This window comes from Rosa chinensis, chromosome 3 (assembly GCF_002994745.2).
Source record: "Rosa chinensis cultivar Old Blush chromosome 3, RchiOBHm-V2, whole genome shotgun sequence".
NCBI classification, from domain to species: domain Eukaryota; kingdom Viridiplantae; phylum Streptophyta; class Magnoliopsida; order Rosales; family Rosaceae; genus Rosa; species Rosa chinensis.
Window position 1 is genome coordinate 22,133,624 of NC_037090.1, and position 19,195 is coordinate 22,152,818.

The 19,195-nt window shown below is 35.5% G+C and overlaps 3 protein-coding genes across 3 annotated transcripts; 1 reads left to right on the forward strand and 2 right to left on the reverse strand.

Moving 5' to 3' along the window:
• Positions 1-1,657, reverse strand: LOC121052373 (protein virilizer homolog). The gene is made up of 6 exons (XM_040517219.1): positions 1,520-1,657; positions 1,252-1,433; positions 1,084-1,169; positions 948-996; positions 319-385; positions 1-227 (listed from the first exon to the last, which is right to left on the reverse strand). The coding sequence occupies exons 1-6, from the start codon at positions 1,587-1,589 to the stop codon at positions 16-18; spliced, it is 666 nt and encodes a 221-aa protein (XP_040373153.1). The 5' UTR covers positions 1,590-1,657; the 3' UTR covers positions 1-15.
• Positions 1,658-5,459: 3,802 nt separating this feature from the next.
• Positions 5,460-6,008, forward strand: LOC121052287. Its single transcript, XM_040517001.1, has one exon. It carries the CDS (start codon positions 5,460-5,462, stop codon positions 6,006-6,008), a length of 549 nt encoding a protein of 182 aa, XP_040372935.1.
• Positions 6,009-11,110: 5,102 nt separating this feature from the next.
• LOC121052288 (protein virilizer homolog) lies at positions 11,111-12,317 on the reverse strand. Its single transcript, XM_040517002.1, has 4 exons — positions 12,166-12,317; positions 11,623-11,990; positions 11,425-11,529; positions 11,111-11,311 (listed from the first exon to the last, which is right to left on the reverse strand). The coding sequence occupies exons 2-4, from the start codon at positions 11,902-11,904 to the stop codon at positions 11,111-11,113; spliced, it is 588 nt and encodes a 195-aa protein (XP_040372936.1). The 5' UTR covers positions 11,905-11,990; positions 12,166-12,317.
• Between the last annotated feature and the right edge of the window lie 6,878 nt (positions 12,318-19,195).

Genomic DNA, 19,195 nt, shown 5'->3' on the forward strand with positions numbered 1-19,195 from the left:
CCTGTAACTCCATTTTTATGATATACTACTCCAGCCATCTATCCATTCCAACATCCGTGTGGGGGCATCTTTCCTATTTGACCCTGGAGAAGAGGAATGGAAAGCCCTATGGAGCTCCGTAACATGTCCAATCCAGGATCCAAGAGAAGATGCAGTTGAATCAGAAACAATAACTTCAAAGATCTCGGCAGCTGAGTGAAATATCGCAAGATTTAACGGTGAGGCTCCTGAACATCCAGAATTGTTTGACTTAGTAAAGCAGAACTAAGAACACATAGTTTTAAAATTTCAGACTTAGAGATAGAGCAAGTTGATAACCACTATTTTTAGTAAGCGGCTCCGGTTCCTTGGCAGAATGTAATGCTTCAATCAAAATTTTAACAGCCTACAAAAATAACGTACTTAATTGTCAATAAACTGAAGCATGTAAAGAAGTCAAGAACATTATGAACAAGAATAGCTCATATATGACACAATTGTTAGAATCAGTCAATTGTAAAGACGCCACACAAATCTACATTCATGTCTGCAACTCATGCTAATTTAAAATAACATCAATCTATTGCAGCCTAGCATCGGTACAAACCTAGCAAGGTACCAGAGGCATATGTTCAAAAACTTCAATAAGAGAACTCACCAATCAGTAACCAAATTATAAGTCATTAAATATAAATATTATTACCAAACACAAAAATCACTGCATATGGCTCCAAAAAGACTTTTTCTTCACTTTATTCTCCTAAAAACATATAAACTAAAGTTTATGTTTTCTTCAAATTCCATTCGAGCAATTTATGTACAAAGTATTTACAACACACCCAGATCAGAGGTCTTCCCATCCAAATGCATCTCAAGTAAGAAACGGAAATATTTATATGTTTCTGCATTATTAATCATATATGATCTCAAAAGTATACTCAACAGTACCCCTAAACCCGAAACAGTACCTCTGGAAAATATCCCAAAGCCAACAGTGCCTGGCGTCCACAGTCAGACCTGCAAATCAAACAAAAAGTCGTTAAGACCATTAATATTCATTGAGTCATTAAGTGTTCACAATCAGCAAAATGCATTCAGTTCCACCTTGCAAGAGCACATAGTTCCCACAACACCCATAAAAATTCTTCAGTGTTTGGAGCCGCAGTAAGCAAACGATCTATGGCGTTAACCTGTACAAAAGCATTAGAGTTGTTATCTTAGAGGAAAGTCTGTATTAGAGAAAATAAACCGAAAGGAGAAAAAGGTACCAACCACCCTCAAATGCATCCCAACAATCATTCCAACCTCCTGTGGAATGGAAAAGAATCCTTTGGATATGGAAACAGATGCATGTCGAAGAGGAAGACACACATCCTTGTTCACATTATCACCACCCCTTAGGGCATGTATTATAGTTGCGGAAAGTTCAGGGTGCTGTAGCAGGAAAATTAGGCCTGAGCAAGAAAGCATGCAATGTGATTAACTATGACTTGGATTGATGAATATAATAAAGTTGATGATAACAAGCACTTAGAGAGACCTGAGCGACAAAACAGAAGGGAAAGAATAATGGCCTCAATAGATGATGTAATTTCCACAAATAAGTCCATAGCACGTCCTACTTCTGAACGTAATATGGATGACGACAATAGTGCAACTGCTAGAGGAAGAAATCCCCGCTCCTGCATTCAAGGTAATTAAATAATTAATCATATTGCAAAACAAATTCCTTACATAGAATAGCTAGCTACAAATTTATATTTCTGATGTAGAACCCCATGGAAATAGCGGGGAGAGAGAGAGAGAGAGAGAGAGAGAGAGAGAGAGAGAGAGAGAGAGAGAGAGAGAGAGAGAGCATAAGGCAGAATGATAGAGAAGATTAAAAATAAATAAAATCATTTGATGAATGAAAAAATATTTGAAATGGGAATTGAGTTGATTAGAAATTTTAATTTGAGTTCACTCCGGTTAGGGAAGTTGGAGATTTCATGATGATTAAGAGTTTAACTAAATGAATTTGATTTCAACGAGATTTTCAGACTGGCCCAATAGTAGGCCATGATATGACATATTAGATAGTTCAATTCACAAACTAGCCTTCTTCATATATGCTCCTACATGTGCAATACTTTCTTCTTCTTTTTAAAGAAAATTAAAAAAATAAATGAGATAAAACAGTTATTGCAGAGAGAAAATAGTGGGAGAGAAAAGTGGGGGTTGTGGGATAATTTCTTTTTTATTTTTGTAATGAAAATCCAGTTTGTAATTGTCATATTTACCCTTGTGATTTAATTTATTCTCAAAGTTTTTTAATCTTTCAGGGTTAAGAACCCTAACAGATTCATTTTATCTTTTTGCCTTTTCCTTTCTTTCTCCCTCCCTCTTCTATCTATCCCAACTGATTATATTGCCCCTCTTCCCTTCCCCTTCCCTTGTCAATCTTCAGCAACTGCAGAGTTCGTATATACTTCAGGATTATGACCACTAAACTCAACTAAGCCTTGGGCCAAGGGGAGTTGGTCTTGAACGGGAAATTCTAGTGTAGTGGTGGGTATCTCATACCCACATTTACAAAAGTGAGAACAAATTTTGTTGTCAAAGTTGTAATTTGAGTTCTACTTTGTGTAATCTTAGTTCTAATAATGGTAATTACACATCTTACGACATTTTACAAGTTTTTGAACAAATTCGTTGTCAATGTTGTAATCTTAGTTCTAATAATGGTAATTACACCTCTTACGACATTTTTACAAGCTTTTGAACAAATTCGTTGTCAATGTTGTAATTTTTGTTTAACTATATGTAAATAGTGTAAATGAATATGGTAACTTTTGTTCTCAATGTTGTAATTTTGGTTCAAATACTTGTAAATTTTTGTTCAAATAGTTGTAAATGAGGGTATCTCATATCCACCAGTACACTAGCTTGTCTCCTTGAACATGGACTTTCTTCAGCCACCCAGATCTATCAAACCCTCGGTCTCCTCTGCAACCTTAGTAACATATCTTTAGGTTCCTTTCATGGCTACCTATACCTATCAATGGCAAGCATATAATTCTTCCTCTTTTTTTTTTTTTTGGTGTGTTAAACTGGAGAGTCAAAATCCGCAACAGAAAAAACTAAAAAATAACTTGACATGGCCAAGCCACTACAACATATCCTCTAACTAAGGCAGGTAAACAAACTTGACGGAGGGACTCCAGAACATAGTAGTACAAATCCAATAAAAGGCTGTGATTAGCAAGCATAGTATTTCTCCCTCTTTTCTTTTTTTTGTGTGTGAAACTGGAGAGTCAAAATCCGCAACAGAAAAAACTAAAAAATAACTTCACATAGCCAAGCCAATACAACATATCCTCAACCAAGGCAGGTAAACAAACTTGACAGGGGGACTCCAGAACATAGTAGTACAAATCCAATAAAAGGCTGTAATTAGCAAGCATAGTATTTCTCTTTTATGTTAGAATATGTGGACTCAACATTATCTTAATCACATTGAGATAAAACCAGCTGATTTAATCCTATGTAAATAACAAGAAGTACATGAATATAACTCTAATTCCAGTTTTCTACGTGGGTGTATATCTCCTAGTAGAAGTAGGAAACTCATTTGTAATCAACCTGAATTACATTAAGTGTTTGTGATAAACTCTAAGTCTCCTATCTCGATAAACATGAAGAAGTGTTGGACTCCTTATGGGATGAGTCTAACTCGTGGTTTTGGCCAATATATAAAGGGAGCAAAGTCCCTGTATTCATCACCCGTTGTTAAGCATATTGTTCAGCCCCATTCTGAAGCTTTTGGTCTTGACATACAGAAGGCTTTCTGCTCTAGTTCTATTGCTATTCATTCTCAGTTCCAGTTGCTCAAGATGTCTAACTTTGGTCAAGTTGTTTCTGCAGGGATCCAGAGCGTCAATGATCCAGGTGGAGTCCTAGTACCACTAGAAAAGCTATTCTGCAGTTTCTGTGTGGATGTTGTGCAGCTGGTTTAATTGATATTGTATATGTGTTGTATGATATGATCTTGTGTTTGATGTGTTGGTTGTTGCATCATGTAGATTTAACAATTGGTATCAGAGCTTAGGAACTTCATAAAACACATATCATGCGTTTTTTGTTTTGGTTCAGAAAATTCATATTGTGAAAACTATTTTCTGTTTAGACTAAAAGCAGGCCTTAAGTGGTTTTAACCCGGCTTTAATACTAATCCAATTCATTAAGCAAATAAGCCCAAACCCGAATCCAAAATTAATATATAAATTTAAGAATATTACCGTTGGAACATAACGGTCACTTTTGCTTTAGGGATCGGATTGAGTTAGGGCTCACTGAGATAAATTCTCGGTTATGGGATTCAAGACCCCTCTTTAGAATTGATTGGATCATGTGGAAGGGTTGAAATTGCTGCTTGTTTTCTTTTGCTTCCGCTATAAAATTTTTGTTGCAGCGCTGTAGCAGAGGCCAAGGTATGTTCATTGGGAATCCCAGAACTTGTATTTCAATTTCTGCATATGGAAAGGGTTGTCATATGGATTACTGTTTAGCATATGGAAAGGGTTGTCATAATCATATTTAGAATGCTTGATCATGCATATTGAAGGAATTCTGCATATATGGTTGAATGACTTACTGTAATCGTGTGATATGAAGTTTTGGTTTTGAGAACTATATGATTACTGTGATGGTATGATTTGATGATTTTGATTGAGTATTGGTTGCTTTAAGTATGCCATGGTTTTTAGCTGACAATTAGGAATATATCTCCCAACATAAAATCTGCAGTATTGTTATTTTCATGGCATAAAATTAATAAGTTCATACAGAAACTGAGCATATGGTTATTAATTCTAGTTTTGATATTCTTGAAAGATTGTATTGGTCATTTTTCACAAAGCAAGTTTTCATTATCACTCTTCAAGGATTTTAAGTTTTAACAAAACTGGAACTTGTGTTTCTGCATTTAAAATTGCACTTATATTTTGTCTTCCAAAGAAGTTGTTCACTGTGTAATTCTGAATGCAGAACAGCATCATATGTAATCACAACTATCTATTTAGATACCTTGAAGCTTTTCTTATCCAAAGATTTTGACTGGTTCAAGGAATGACTGATTTTTGTTAAATGCAGTATGCTGATTTAGAACTTTAGAATGTTGAGTTTTATGCTACAAAGGTGTTACTTGATGTTATTTTAGTTATGGGGTTTTATGGAAAACTAATCATGTATCTGCTAAAATTTTAAAGCTCATGACTACTTTTAAATTTTATGTCTTTTGCTTGTGTTATTCAAATACATGATTTTGTTTTAAAGATTAACACACAGATAAAATCTTTTACTGCAGAAATCTTATTTTCTTTATTTTTCTGTGTTTTTTAGGTCTAAATGTGGTCACTATAGGCCAAATTCAGTTGCTTAATGGATGGAATTATAAGAAGTGGAGAAACCAAGTTGAATTTTATCTGTCTATGCATCAAAATATGGATCTTTGCTTGATTGAGGAACAACCATTAGAGCTAGACACTGAGAGCACAGAAGAAGATGGAAAATACTATAAGGAGTGTTATAGCGCCAATAGGAAAGCCAAAAATGTGATAAGAACTTCTATGTCTGATACAGTTAGGGGCTCGATCATTGAGCCAGAGCTTGCCATGGATTTTCTAGAAGCCATAGGAGATAAATATCAGGAGAGTGACAAAGCTGAGGCAGCTAGGCTATCCAAAAGATTTAATGAGCTGGAGTTTTCAGGAAAAGGAAGTGTGAGGGAACACATTATGGAGCTAATTGACCTCAACTCGAGGCTGAGGGATTTAGACATGGGAGTTAAAGACTCTCAGGTAGTGCATGTGGCACTTCAGTCATTGCCTAACACCTATAGTAACCTGAGAACCTCCTACCATGCCCAAGAGTCTAACTGGGATTTGAACAAGTTAATTTCTATCTGTGTAGTAGAGGAAGAGAGAATCAGGAAGGAAGGCAGACCAGCTACTGCAATCAACCTAGTTGAGAAGCCTAAGTGGAAGAAATAGAACACACTTAAGGCCAAGAAGACTACCACCACTAAAGTACCTGGCAAAACTGCAGAACATAAAGCTGACAAACCTTTTAAGTTTAAGTGCTATTTTTGCAAGAAAATAGGGCACATGAAGAGAGACTGCAGTGGTTTCAAGGCTTGGATGATAAAGAAGGGTGAGTCTTTTCCAAATTCTGTCTTTTCTCTAGAAGTTAATTTTGTTAATATAGCATCTCACTCTTACTGGTTAGACTCAGGCTCACCTATACACATTACGAATTCCTTGCAGGGTTTAACAAACAGGAGGACACCAAAGAAAAGTGAGGTCCAAGTTTGTGTGGGAAATGGTTCGAGAGTAGCAGTTAAGGCCATTGGGACTCTGAAGATTGATTTAGGCTTAGGAAATTTTCTTTTTCTAGATAGTGTTTATTATATTCCTTCCTTGAAAAGGAATTTGATTTCAGTAGGTCTTTTAGTTAAAATTGGTTGCAAACTCATTATTGATTTCAGTGGAATAAAGTTATTTCAGGGTTCAAATTATCTTGGCTGTGGTGTGTTTGTGCATGATTATTTGAAATTAGATTGTTCTGTTGCTCAACAGGAAATTATGTTGATTGAAAATAATCAAAACACTATAAAGAATAACACTGTCACAGGTACAAAGAGAACATTGTTCAATAATAAGTCTGCAAATATGTGGCATAGAAGATTAGGCCATATATCCAAAGAAAGACTGAAAACACTCGAGAAAATTAAAATTTTACCTGCATTAGATTATACAGATTTAAATGACTGCATTGAGTGTTTTAAAGGGAAATTGACAAACTACAGAAAGAAAAAGGCCTTAAGAAGTCAAAACCTATTAGAACTAATACATACAGACATATGTGGTCCATTTAAACACAAAACTATCTGTGGAAATTTTTACTTCATCACATTCATAGACGATTTTTCTAGGTACTGCTATATCTATTTACTGTCAGAAAAATCACAAGCTCTAGATGCATTCAAAATTTATAAAACTGAAGTTGAATTGCAACTAGAGAAGAAAATTAAGCTAGTGAGATCTGATAGGGGAGGGGAGTTCTATGGGAAACACACTGAAGCAGGCCAGCAGAAGGGTCCTTTTGCACTATATTTACAGGAAAATGGCATTAAGGCTCAGTACACAACTCCCTATAATCCTACACAAAATGGAGTAGCAGAAAGGAAAAATAGGACTTTATTAAACATGGTGAGAAGTATGATGTGCACTACAGGTCTACCTATATTTTTATGGGGTGAGGCTCTTAAGACTGCAAATTATATTTGCAACAGATCACCTAGTAAATCAGTAGACAAAACACCTTTTGAGTTGTGGTGTGGAAGGCAACCTAGCTTGCATCATTGTCATGTGTGGGGATGCAAGGCTGAGGCAAAATTGCCAAATGCACAGACACAGAAACTTGAATCCAAAACAGTCAGTTGCCATTTTATTGGCTACTGTGAGAAATCTAAAGGCTATAGGTTCTATGCAGCTCAAAATTTTACCAGAACTTTTGAAACTCATCAAGCAAAATTTCTGGATGAAGGATTTAGTAATACTAACTTTGAAGACTTGTCCTTGGAGTTAGAAGAAATTACTGAAAACCAAAATTTACAGAATATCTTACCTTTAATTCAGTCAAACAATGCAGATAATGCAGATACAGAAACTCCAAGCCAAAATCAAGCTTTAGAAGAACCAGTAGGCTTAGAACCTCATATAGATGAACCTACGGATAATGTCCATTTAGAAAATAACCCTGCAGAAGAACCAAATCCACCTCAGCCTAGGAGATCCCAAAGAGAGAGAAGACTAGTATATGGGGAAGATAGTGATTTTGTAGTGTACCTGCAAGAAACTGATATTCTAAGTGAAGACAATGATCCTTCAAGCTTCAAGCAAGCTGTTGAGAGCCATGAAGTTGAAAAATGGCAGAAGGCTATGAAGGCTGAGATTGAGTCAATGCAGCAGAATTCAGTATGGGAATTGGTTAAACCAAACCCAAACCAAAAACCAATAGGCTGCAAGTGGGTGTTTAAGACAAAGAGAGATGCAAATGGAAATATAGAAAGGCATAAAGCCAGGCTAGTAGCTAAGGGTTTCACACAAAAGGAAGGGATAGACTATACAGAAACATTCTCTCCAGTTTCAACTAAAGACTCATTTAGGATTATAATGGCTCTAGTAGCTCATTATAACATGGAGCTGCATCAAATGGATGTGAAAACAGCCTTTTTGAATGGGGAATTAGATGAAGTCATCTATATGAAACAACCTGAAGGTTTTGTGAAAATAGGAAAAGAAGATCATGTATGCAAACTGAAAAGATCAATTTATGGACTTAAGCAGGCTTCTAGACAATGGTATAAGAAGTTTGATTCAGTAATTTCATCTTTTGGTTTTTCAGAAAATATTGTGGATGAATGTGTATACATTAAGACAGTTGGAAGTAATTTTATTTCTCTTATACTGTATGTGGATGATATTCTCTTAGCTAGTACTGACTTTAAATTGCTTAGAGATACCAAAGCCTTTCTGTCTAAAAATTTCGACATGAAAGATTTGGGTGAGGCATCCTATGTTTTAGGAATTGAAATTAAGAGAGACAGGTCACAAGGCTTATTAGGCTTATCTCAACACAATTACATCACAAAAGTGTTGAAGAGATTTGGTATGGAATCTTGTGCTTCAGGTGATGCACCTATGACAAAGGGTGACAAACTGTCCAAAAACAAAAATTCTAAAAATGGGGGGAAGATGTCTGATATGGAAAGCAAACCTTATGCTAGGTTAATTGGTAGCCTAATGTATGCACAGGTCTGCACTAGACCTGATTTGTCATTTGCAGTTGGAATTTTATCTAGGTTTCAGTCTAATCCTACCCATGAACACTGGGTTGCAGGAAAGAAAGTACTTAGATATCTGCAGAAAACCAAATCTCACATGTTAGTTTACAAACAAGTTAAGAAGCTTGAACTAGTTGGCTATACTGATTCAGACTTTGCAGGCCATTATCCAGATTCTAAAAAGTCCACATCTGGTTATGTCTTCATGCTTGCAGGAGGAGCTGTTGCATGGAAAACCATGAAACAGTCATTGATTTCAACCTCCACTATGCAGGCTGAGTTCATAGCCATTTATGAAGGAGTCTGTGAAGGCTTGTGGATCAAAAATTTTCTATTGCATACTAAAGTATTAAGTTCAATTGTTTCAGATGCATTGAAAATATTTTGTGATAATGAGGCTGCAGTATTTTTTGGTAAAAACAGTAAGAGGTCCAACAACTCTAAACACATAGATTTAAAATTCTATAGTGTTAGAGAAAGAGTGAAGCATGGTGAGATAAATGTCTTGAACTTAAATACAGAGTCACAGCTAGCAGATCCCTTCACTAAAGCGTTATCAGTTACAAGTTTTTAGAAGCACACCAAGAACATGGGAATTCTATCTGAATTGGAGGCTTGAGTTCAGTGGGAGCCAATTTTGATTTTTAGAATTTTATTTTGTGTAATAGGATTCTTGCTCCAGTTATTGTCGTTTTGTTTTTGCTTGTAATTTTGATACTGCAGTTTCTGAATAAAATGAGGTATTTCATATATGTGTTTCTTTTGGTTTCAGCACTATTTTATTTTCTGCAGTCTTGCAAATTACAGTTTTTTGAACTTTAAAATATCAGTGTGTGTTATCAAGTGAACTTTTCTGCATTGAGTAATTTTGCAGCTTCAGTTTCAGTTTTCAGTTAAGCAAATATCAGTTCACTAGTGTTTTCAGTTTTGCTGTTAAGATTTTGAGTTGTCAAAATCATTCTGTTGGACTATGAGCATTGGATTTTTGCAGCTAGATATACTTATCCAAATTTTGCTCTTATTATCACTTTGAGCTTATGTGATTGCAGTATTTGATGTTAGTGATCTTTAATCAATCTGGTTATTTAATCAAAATTGGTTTGAGGTTCTGCGTTATTTTCTGCAAATTGACCAAGCTGAATGAGCTATGAGTTTTTTGTGTATTTCAGTGCACACTTCAGTTTGTTGTCTATATGGGGTTATTAGTTCAGTTGTGTTGTGTACAGACAATGTTAGTCCAAGTGGGAGAATGTTAGAATATGTGGACTCAACATTATCTTAATCACATTGAGATAAAACCAGCTGATTTAATCCTATGTAAATAACAAGAAGTACATGAATATAACTCTAATTCCAGTTATCTACGTGGGTGTATATCTCCTAGTAGAAGTAGGAAACTCATTTGTAATCAACCTGAATTACATTAAGTGTTTGTGATAAACTCTAAGTCTCCTATCTCGATAAACATGAAGAAGTGTTGGACTCCTTATGGGATGAGTCTAACTCGTGGTTTTGGCCAATATATAAAGGGAGCAAAGTCCCTGTATTCATCACCCATTGTTAAGCATATTGTTCAGCCCCATTATGAAGCTTTTGGTCTTGACATACAGAAGGCTTTCTGCTCTAGTTCTATTGCTATTCATTCTCAGTTCCAGTTGCTCAAGATGTCTAACTTTGGTCAAGTTGTTTCTGCAGGGATCCAGAGCGTCAATGATCCAGGTGGAGTCCTAGTACCACTAGAAAAGCTATTCTGCAGTTTCTGTGTGGATGTTGTGCAGCTGGTTTAATTGATATTGTATATGTGTTGTATGATATGATCTTGTGTTTGATGTGTTGGTTGTTGCATCATGTAGATTTAACATTTTACACAACCAGTCCAAGTGACCAAGCCTGGCAAAGGAGGGAGGATTGCAAGCAGAATAATATGTTATTTATCCCATCCATAAGTCCATTAGGGATACACAGATTGTCAGTATTTTGACAAGAACAAAATTTATAATAAAAGGCATGGCGTTATGCTGACCTAATTTAGAATAATAGTAATAAACAAGCACTAGTAGAAGTGGGTGAATGCTGAGCCTAATTTTAAAGTTACTACCTTTTCCTCTTAAACCCCTAAATCCCACACACACACATATAGATAAGGGATCCCTTCAAGTAAATTAAAATGAACGCCTGATATTTTCCTTATATTACATATATAATATAAATTAACCATATGTTAGAATCAGAGGAGAATTCTGAAAATCAAAGAGGAAGATATAACTTGAGAAGATCCAGCAAATGCAAGTCGATATCCCGATTTGAGAAACAACAATTTGATGAAGCAATCAAGTTACTGGATGCTTTATATGACAACAAACCTTCAGTTTGACCAAGAATCAATTTTCTGGTTGCACGAGCAACGGGGGAAGGATCTTCAATTGGACCACGTGAAGTTATCAATTTCTGCAGTAATTCTTGTCAATAAATATGAACTACACTGACATCTAAATTAGACCTAAAATGATAAACAGGATTCACATAAATAAAAAAAGGTAAAAATAAATATTATGACTGACCAAGAGCTTTTTAAGTTGCGATTTTGCACAGATAAGCATGTCCAAAGTATCACTTGTGACCCTACCAACAGTAGAGAGACCTCCCAATACAGACAAAGCTGCACACTGCAAAGAATGAATTACCATAAGAAACTAGTTGATTCAAGTCGCAAGTACACATGTGGAACCACAACCAGCCTCACCAAATTAAAAGTATACCTCAAATCTTGAAGTAACCTCATAAAATCTTAAGCGATGAAGGACATAAGTTGCACATGAAGCAACGTCATGACGCTGTTTTTGCAACAACAAATTCAACAATCTACTGTAACCATCACTGACACCAGATGGAATATTTTCATCTTCACGAGGCCACCAAGCTAAAAATCCTTCACATCCAAAAGAATGCTGAGTAGCCTTCTCAACAACTCCAAGTAGAAGTAATGTTGTTGCGGTAGTATTCTGCTTATCACGACTGAAGACATGTACAAGCTGCTCCATTCCCCCACCACTTACAAAGTGAAAGCAGCTCACTCTCCAGAGCACAAAAGAAGAGCCACACTCAATCCCAGCATGACATTTGTATCCTGTTATAAGATCAAAAATTGATCACATTAAATGTAGGCATGCTATCATAGGGAGGGGGGGGGGGGGAGGAGAGAGAGAGAGATACGAGCATCTGTCATTGTTTGTATAAGTTGTATGGTTGTATATTGAAAATGTGAAACAATACACAAGTGAAGGAAACTGTTTTTCATTCACCTGTGGAAGTTGGTGATGTCCAACACTTGAAAAGTCCCTATTAAAGCAAAAGTACTGACTTAACCAATCCACCAACTGTTTGGAAGTTACTAAATCAGCCTTAGAGTAAAAAAAATCGCAGTCTTCCAATGATTCATCTGATGCATTCCCTGATTCCTCTTTAAAGGATTTATAGAGTTGAATAAGCCCTGTTCTGGCCTCACTAAGAACATTGTGTGGCTCTTCAGAGTCACTAGATCTGCCCCAGGAGCAAGTCACATAACAAAAATAGAGGGAGAGAAGGGTTTAACTTTTACTTTGATGGGGGGTTTTGTCAATAACTTTTTCACGTTTCTGAAGGGCAGATATCCTCCTTTCAAACAAAAAAAAAGGGGCAGATATTCTTTTTCTATTGTTAAAAGACAGATGTTATCGACAAAAAATTGTGAGATATTAGTATTAATTAAGCCAATAAGGCTTATGGTTAAATTTTCATAAACCCACAATTTACCCTTCTTTGATTATAGTCTAAAAATTTATAATTTAACATATGAAGGATACAATAGTAAATATAATCAGTATTAATTAAGCCAATAAGGCTTATGGTTAAATTTTCATAAACCCACAATTTACCCTTCTTTGATTATAGTCTAAAAATTTATAATTTAACATATGAAGGATAAAATAGTAAATATAATAGCAAACTGAATTGAAAGAAATTACCAAAAAAAAAAATCTTAAACGTTTTGTTAACTGCAATGGCAGTTTTTTTTTTTTTTTGAGTTGGCAGTTTAAATAGAAAGATTACTTATTAAACAAAAAGTTATTCATAATTTCATAAAAAATAAACAACTTTTTTATAGAAATTGCTAAAACAAATAAAAACTCAAATAAATATTGTAGATACAAATAAAGTATAAAAAAATTAAAACGGCCAATTGACACACGCTTAAGAGGCTAGTATATAATTAATGCCAATTCTTGGTTAAATTTTTGAACTATTATATATGCCCTCACATAATATAGATATTAATAAATTATTTATATATGAGGATAAGATAGTCAATTGACTATATCATATTTCAAAATATTGCAATATCTCCCATGAAAAATAGAGAAACTTCCTCAAAATCAGGAGAGGAACTGTTGTAACTTTTTTAAATTTAAAAAAATAAAAACAAAAGCCAATTGACATGTACAGAGCACATGTTAAGAGGCTAGTTTGTCTTTAGGGGAAATGATAATTAAGGTTGTTATGATAAATTAGATTACATAAAACAATTTATGTTAAACACTCCATCTCTTAGTAACACTAGAAAAGGCAACCGCGCTATGCCGCGGGAATTGGATTGGTTAGTTGTTAACAATTTTTTATGTAGTGCTTAGTTGTTAAATAATTCTTTTTGTAATTCTGATAAAAAGTATAATAGATCATAGTTACATAAATTTGAGCAATACAATTTTAGATTGTAGCTTAAGCAAATTATGGCCGATTCATAAACAAAGTCTCTATTGTGCAAGTTTTAATAAGCTGCTTGAACAGATTACACATTTGCGAGAACTACAATTACAAAAATATGATGAATGAAACTCTTCCATTTTTAATATTTTTTTTTAAAAAAAAAAACTTACTTCAAGTATCATTTGTAGAAATTTACAAATACAAAACAAAATTGTTCTCATATAAAAAAAATAATTAAAAAAAAAACTGAAAAGATATGGCAAAATTGAAAAAAAAGAAAAAAAAAAAAAGGACAGATTGTAATTTTAGTTAAAAATTGGGGGCAAAACTGTCATTCCACTGTTACATGAACAGTGATGAACAGTGGATCTGCTGGGAGGCAGAAGGGAGGAAGATAGAGGAAAAAAGAACAGTGGCAGAGTCGTAAAAAAAATTCAAATGAGGGCAAAATTGTCTTTTTAATAATGAATAGTGATTAATGGCAGTTTCGTATTTTTCCATAAATGCAAGGGCAAAATAGACTGTTCACTGTGCTTAGCACAGTGTAACAGTGCATTCATGCTTTATATATGTATAATAACATGACCTTAAACGTCGGCTCCAGTCGATCACCCCAACCTTGGCCGCTGAGGGCATCCCTTCCCACGGATTCAAGATGTACAACGGATTCAAAGACGATCTTGATTGTCTCTCTACTGTGGATGCCGCACCAAACAATTCTTGGATGGCTTTGATGCGACGTCATCTGCTTGCTGCCCAGACATCAATTGGGATTCCAGTGATGAAGGGCCGTAATTCTCTACCCATGCTTGTTGTCGTCAACCTGGTTTCGACCAAATTCAACGCTCAAGGATTTTGGTTGGGGCATTCAATTGGTGCAACTGGTTTCTCTGTGGTTGCAGCAAGAACATATGGTGATGGCGCCATTGACCCAGCTAGGCACAGGCGCAGGGAGCCGAACGCTGCCAAACTGTGCTATGGAAATGGGCTTGGTGTTGGGCCTCTCTGCATAGGATTTTGGGTTTTTGATTGGGCCTGGTTTGGGTATATTCTTAAGCTCTTTAAATCCTTTATTTAGTTTTATTTTACTTTGCCTATCACTATGTCTTTGTTACGTAGTTCATAGGCTCGTTTGAATAAGTGAGCATGGGTACCGTCAAATGATTGGACCTAATCTATGTATAGTTGTGGTTCTTGCCACAAACTCTTTATCTACCCATAGATGGTAGAGGGAGAATATGTAATGGTCATTTCTGGCTTGAGTATTAATATATCAACGTGATATTTTCAAAAAAAAATAAAAATAATAGGGCATAATAATAATAACATGACCTTAAAAAGACTAAAATTTATAACTCATGTCATCGTCTCTCTCCATCGTCAAAGTCTTGGGAGGCGACATTGTCACTGATCAAGCCCATATTGCCCCTCTCCCTGACGTCACGAAGACCTCGATCCGACCCGATATTGTCACCTTCGTCAGCCATCAGGCCTACATTGTCTCAAAAAAGGCCGGCAACTAGACCTCCGTCGAATCCTCCCTCGAGAACCATCCACTGTCTCGCGTATTCCAGGCGGCGAGACCTACCACGTCAAGCAGGGAGCCTTCAGCCACATGAGCCATGGCGGAAGGATGTTCACTCCAACCATGATCTAGCGTCACTAACATCGGAAGACCAACGCGAATAAGAAGAAGTACACCATTATCTCGACATCAAGTAAGGTTCAGTCACCATCATATAAGAACCCGAAAAGGTAAAAAGGTAAAACTGTAAAAAAAAAAAAAAAAGTGAAGAAAAATGAAGGAGGGTGAAATTATAGTTAAGTTGCGTGGAGGGCAGATACAAGAAGTTTGGTCACTACCAGGTCACGGTGCATGTCACAAGACCATTATATGTCACAGTCAATATATGTTGCATGTGACAATGCATGTCACAGGTTCATTTTATTAGATACATGATTGATTCAGACCCATCATGCCTTAGAAATGCCGTCGTAGCCACTGGCCGATGTCCTTCCTCTCCTCGCCAAAATTCGAACGGTGTTTTGATAGGTTTTGCAGATGTAAGTTACCTATCTGACCCTTATAAAGGTCGTTCCCAAACCGATTTTGTATTTACCTTGGGAAACACAGCAATATCTTGGAAGTTTACAAAACCGACCATTATCTCTACTTCTTTGAATCATGCAGAAATTATAGCTCTTCACTAAATGTATATGGTTAAGATCTATGATTGAGCATATTCGAAGTACTTGTGGTTTGAAGTCTACCAAAGATGAACTTACGAGCATTTATGAGTATAATATTGCTTGCATTGAACAAATGAAGCAAGGTTACATCAAGAGCGACAATACCAATCACATATCGCCTAAATTCTTCTACAATCAGTTACAACAAACTCTCCTCAAGATCAAGGTGAATCAAGTTCGATATGAGGACAATGTGACAAATTTATTTACTAAGTCTTTGCCTAAATCCATATTCGAAAAACATGTGCAAAGTGTTGGTCTACGGAAATTATCTGAACTCCCATAATTGTAGTCATTAAAGGGAGACGCAAACGTCAGAGGGAGATGTCTATATGTTTTAGTCTCGAAATATGAAGGGTGTGTTGTACTCTTTTTCCCCCATACTTCAAGATATGCACATGTAATCCTCTGTATAAACAGGCACTTATTATCAATGAAAGCATCCAAGCATTCTCCCAAATTCTCTTGCTCTTGAACATGAATAGTGATTTGAGTACATTTGAATAGTGTATAAAGATACTTACTTTTATTAGGTGCTATAGTGGTGCAAGACTTATTTTTAAACTCATTTTTTTTGCCGTTTGATTCTACCAAGCAATGAATCTTGGTCATACAATTCAAAACAAAAGTTAAATTTGTGTGGGGACCACTATGTAGTGTGTGAATTGATGCAAGCAATAGCAGAGTATTTTGTCACATGGTTGGGGCCGGAAATTTGAGTTCAAACTGATTAAGGTCTTTCATTGGACCAAATCTGATTCAACAAATGGGTCTCAAGCATATTTGAGTCCATTTTTTTCCGACCCACTACAACCTAATTCCTTTGCTTTTGGACCCAAATCAGGGTTCCCACTGCTAATGCTCTAAGGGATCCCTTTTTTTGTCATATTAAGGGATCCTTTGTGTGACCTATTTTTCGATCACATATCGGCATCTCAACCGTTCAGTTTTTGAGACTCTATGAATAGATCACTTTTGCAAAAATTTCAGCCAAATTGATGACCAAGAAGGTATCGAACTAGATTAAATAAATGGACGAACAAAATCAGCCCAACCTAAATTGTTCATGTTTATAATTGTAAATCACACTTATGGGACACCTTAACAATTATCAATTTGGTTGAAAATTTACAAAAGTGATCTATTTATGGAGTCATAAGTACTGAACGGTCGAAATGCCGATATGTGATGGTAGAGTGGGTCCCACAAATGATCCCTTAAAATAACTAAAACAAGAGAGTCTTTAGTGGAAGGGCCTATATATATATATATAAAGACTTCCTTTTTCGTGACATAGATTTTTTGGGCCTGTCAGATAGAATAGGCTAAGGAGGTAGCCTCTTGGGCCACCCTCAGGTTCAAGCCTCTAAATGGTTTAATTTGTTTGTCTTCGTCTGTTGGTTCATATGGATGTGCCAAAATAAACTTATTTTTGAACAAAATGTTCATTTGCCTGTTGATCATGCTAACACTATATATTATTAGAGCAGTTGATGATCGAGTGGAGTATTGCAGGCTAAATCGACTAGCACTAGAATCTATAACGTCACTTATTACTATGTTATCCTGATTATAAAAAAAATAAATAAATAAATAAAACCCTCAAGTGCAGATGTTCAAATTGAATACTGATGGCAGAAGATCTTGGGAATGTGGTAAAATTTGGTGCTAGAGGTGTAACACAGAACCATTGTTAGGATTAGATTACAGGTTTTCAGATCATTCTATGCATTGGGGAAATTTTAGATGTTGTAGCGGTAGCCTTGGGTTTTATGGTTTGAAGCTTGCTCAAAACACGATATTTTGAAACTACAGATTGACACACATTTTGCCATCTTGACTAATTTGGTAAAGGGAAATCGACTTTCCCTCCATCCTCTTGGATCTCTTCTTTCCTCTTGTCATGCATAAGGGGATATCCTTGATGATGTGAGCCTGAGCCATATTTAATGTGAACGTAACATGACTGCAAATGCTTCGGCAAAAAACAGTATTGACAATAAATTTGGGATCATTATCTTTGAGGTCTGGACTGTTCAGGCCTAAATAGCTGACATTAACGAAATGCCTAGACCAAAAAGAACCGGGAGTTCTCATGTTTAGTTAGTTTTCTTGTTTTCAAGCCTAAGAGCATCTTTAGCAATGCTAGCCATTTTTTAGTTAAATTTTAGCTAAAGTAGCTGAAAAGTTATTTTAGCTAGCCACTTTAGAATTACGTCTGCATCAATGCTCTCTATTTTAATTAGTTTTGAATTTATATTATTTTTAAATGAAGATTAAATAGTTTAAATATATTTATAAAATACATAAAATAACTTTAAAGAAATGTTTTAAATTATAGAGAGTCTATATTTAGGAGCGAGATAATTAAAAGTTATAATAGAGAGCCACCTAGGAGTCTGGTGCAGCTGCTAAAATAGATAAAAAATTAAACATGTTCTCTAAAATAGCTAAGGAGTCAAAATAGAGAGTCTGATAAAGATGCTCTAAAGCCTCTTTTGTAACCCAAAAAAAAAAAAAAAATCGAGATAAAGAAAATAGTAAATAAAAGACAAGTTGACAAAATGACAAAAAAAATAAAAATAAAAAGCGGTGAGACTGAATTGGCCCCTGCCATAAAAATGACAAAATGACAATAATTTGGGCAAAATTATTGAGCAAAATTTCAGGTATTGAGCAAAATTTTGAAAATTCGACCTAAGGAACATTTTCAATGTCTAAGTCTGAACATTCCAATTAAGTACTTGTGTGATTGTGTTGACAGGATATTTCAAAAAGATGGAGGCGAGAATTGGCATTTAGAGGGGCCATTTTTAAAAGTCCTGCGAACATTTCTTTGGCATCCGTAGAATTGGGAACTCTCATGTATGACAATTGTAAATAAAGTTGCTGACAGTTTATCAAAGCAAAGTCTGGTAATGGACTATGGTGTTGTCTACATGAACTTCCCTTCTGCGCATTTTACTGGAATTTAGCTTGAAGCTTTAATAGGCTTGTGCCTGATTGTAGCTTGCTTTAATTTGCTTTCTTCTGGGCCTACATGGGTGGCCAAAACTGATTCTAATTCTGCTTCTGAAACATGAGGTTTAGAACCAAAAGCAGTGTTAACTTCTTGGTACGAGGAAAATGTTATTTTCTTGTATGTTCTATAACAACCAAACTCAGTGGTTAACTTTTTGGTATGTGAATATTGTGTTTCTTTTCTTTTACATTCTACAAGAACAAAAGTGCTTAACTTCAACACACGAACTAAAACACTCCAATTCGATCTTATAGCCCTTCAGATCTATAAAATAGCTAATAATCAACAAATATTGATTGGGCATATATATCTTCATA

What these genes read in the sequence shown, in the direction of transcription:
- LOC121052287 (XM_040517001.1), top strand. Translation starts at nt 5,460, where the DNA reads ATGGATCTTTGCTTGATTGAGGAACAACCATTAGAGCTAGACACTGAG.
- LOC121052288 (XM_040517002.1), bottom strand. Translation starts at nt 11,904, where the DNA reads ATGGAGCAGCTTGTACATGTCTTCAGTCGTGATAAGCAGAATACTACC. An exon ending in AGGTTACTTCAAGATTTGAG is followed by an intron (nt 11,530 to 11,622) that starts GTATACTTTTAA and finishes CATTCTTTGCAG; the next exon opens with TGTGCAGCTTTGTCTGTATT. An exon ending in CGCAACTTAAAAAGCTCTTG is followed by an intron (nt 11,312 to 11,424) that starts GTCAGTCATAAT and finishes GAATTACTGCAG; the next exon opens with AAATTGATAACTTCACGTGG.
- LOC121052373 (XM_040517219.1), bottom strand. Translation starts at nt 1,589, where the DNA reads ATGGACTTATTTGTGGAAATTACATCATCTATTGAGGCCATTATTCTT. An exon ending in CCTTCTGTTTTGTCGCTCAG is followed by an intron (nt 1,434 to 1,519) that starts GTCTCTCTAAGT and finishes TTTCTTGCTCAG; the next exon opens with GCCTAATTTTCCTGCTACAG. An exon ending in GAACTATGTGCTCTTGCAAG is followed by an intron (nt 997 to 1,083) that starts GTGGAACTGAAT and finishes TTTGATTTGCAG; the next exon opens with GTCTGACTGTGGACGCCAGG.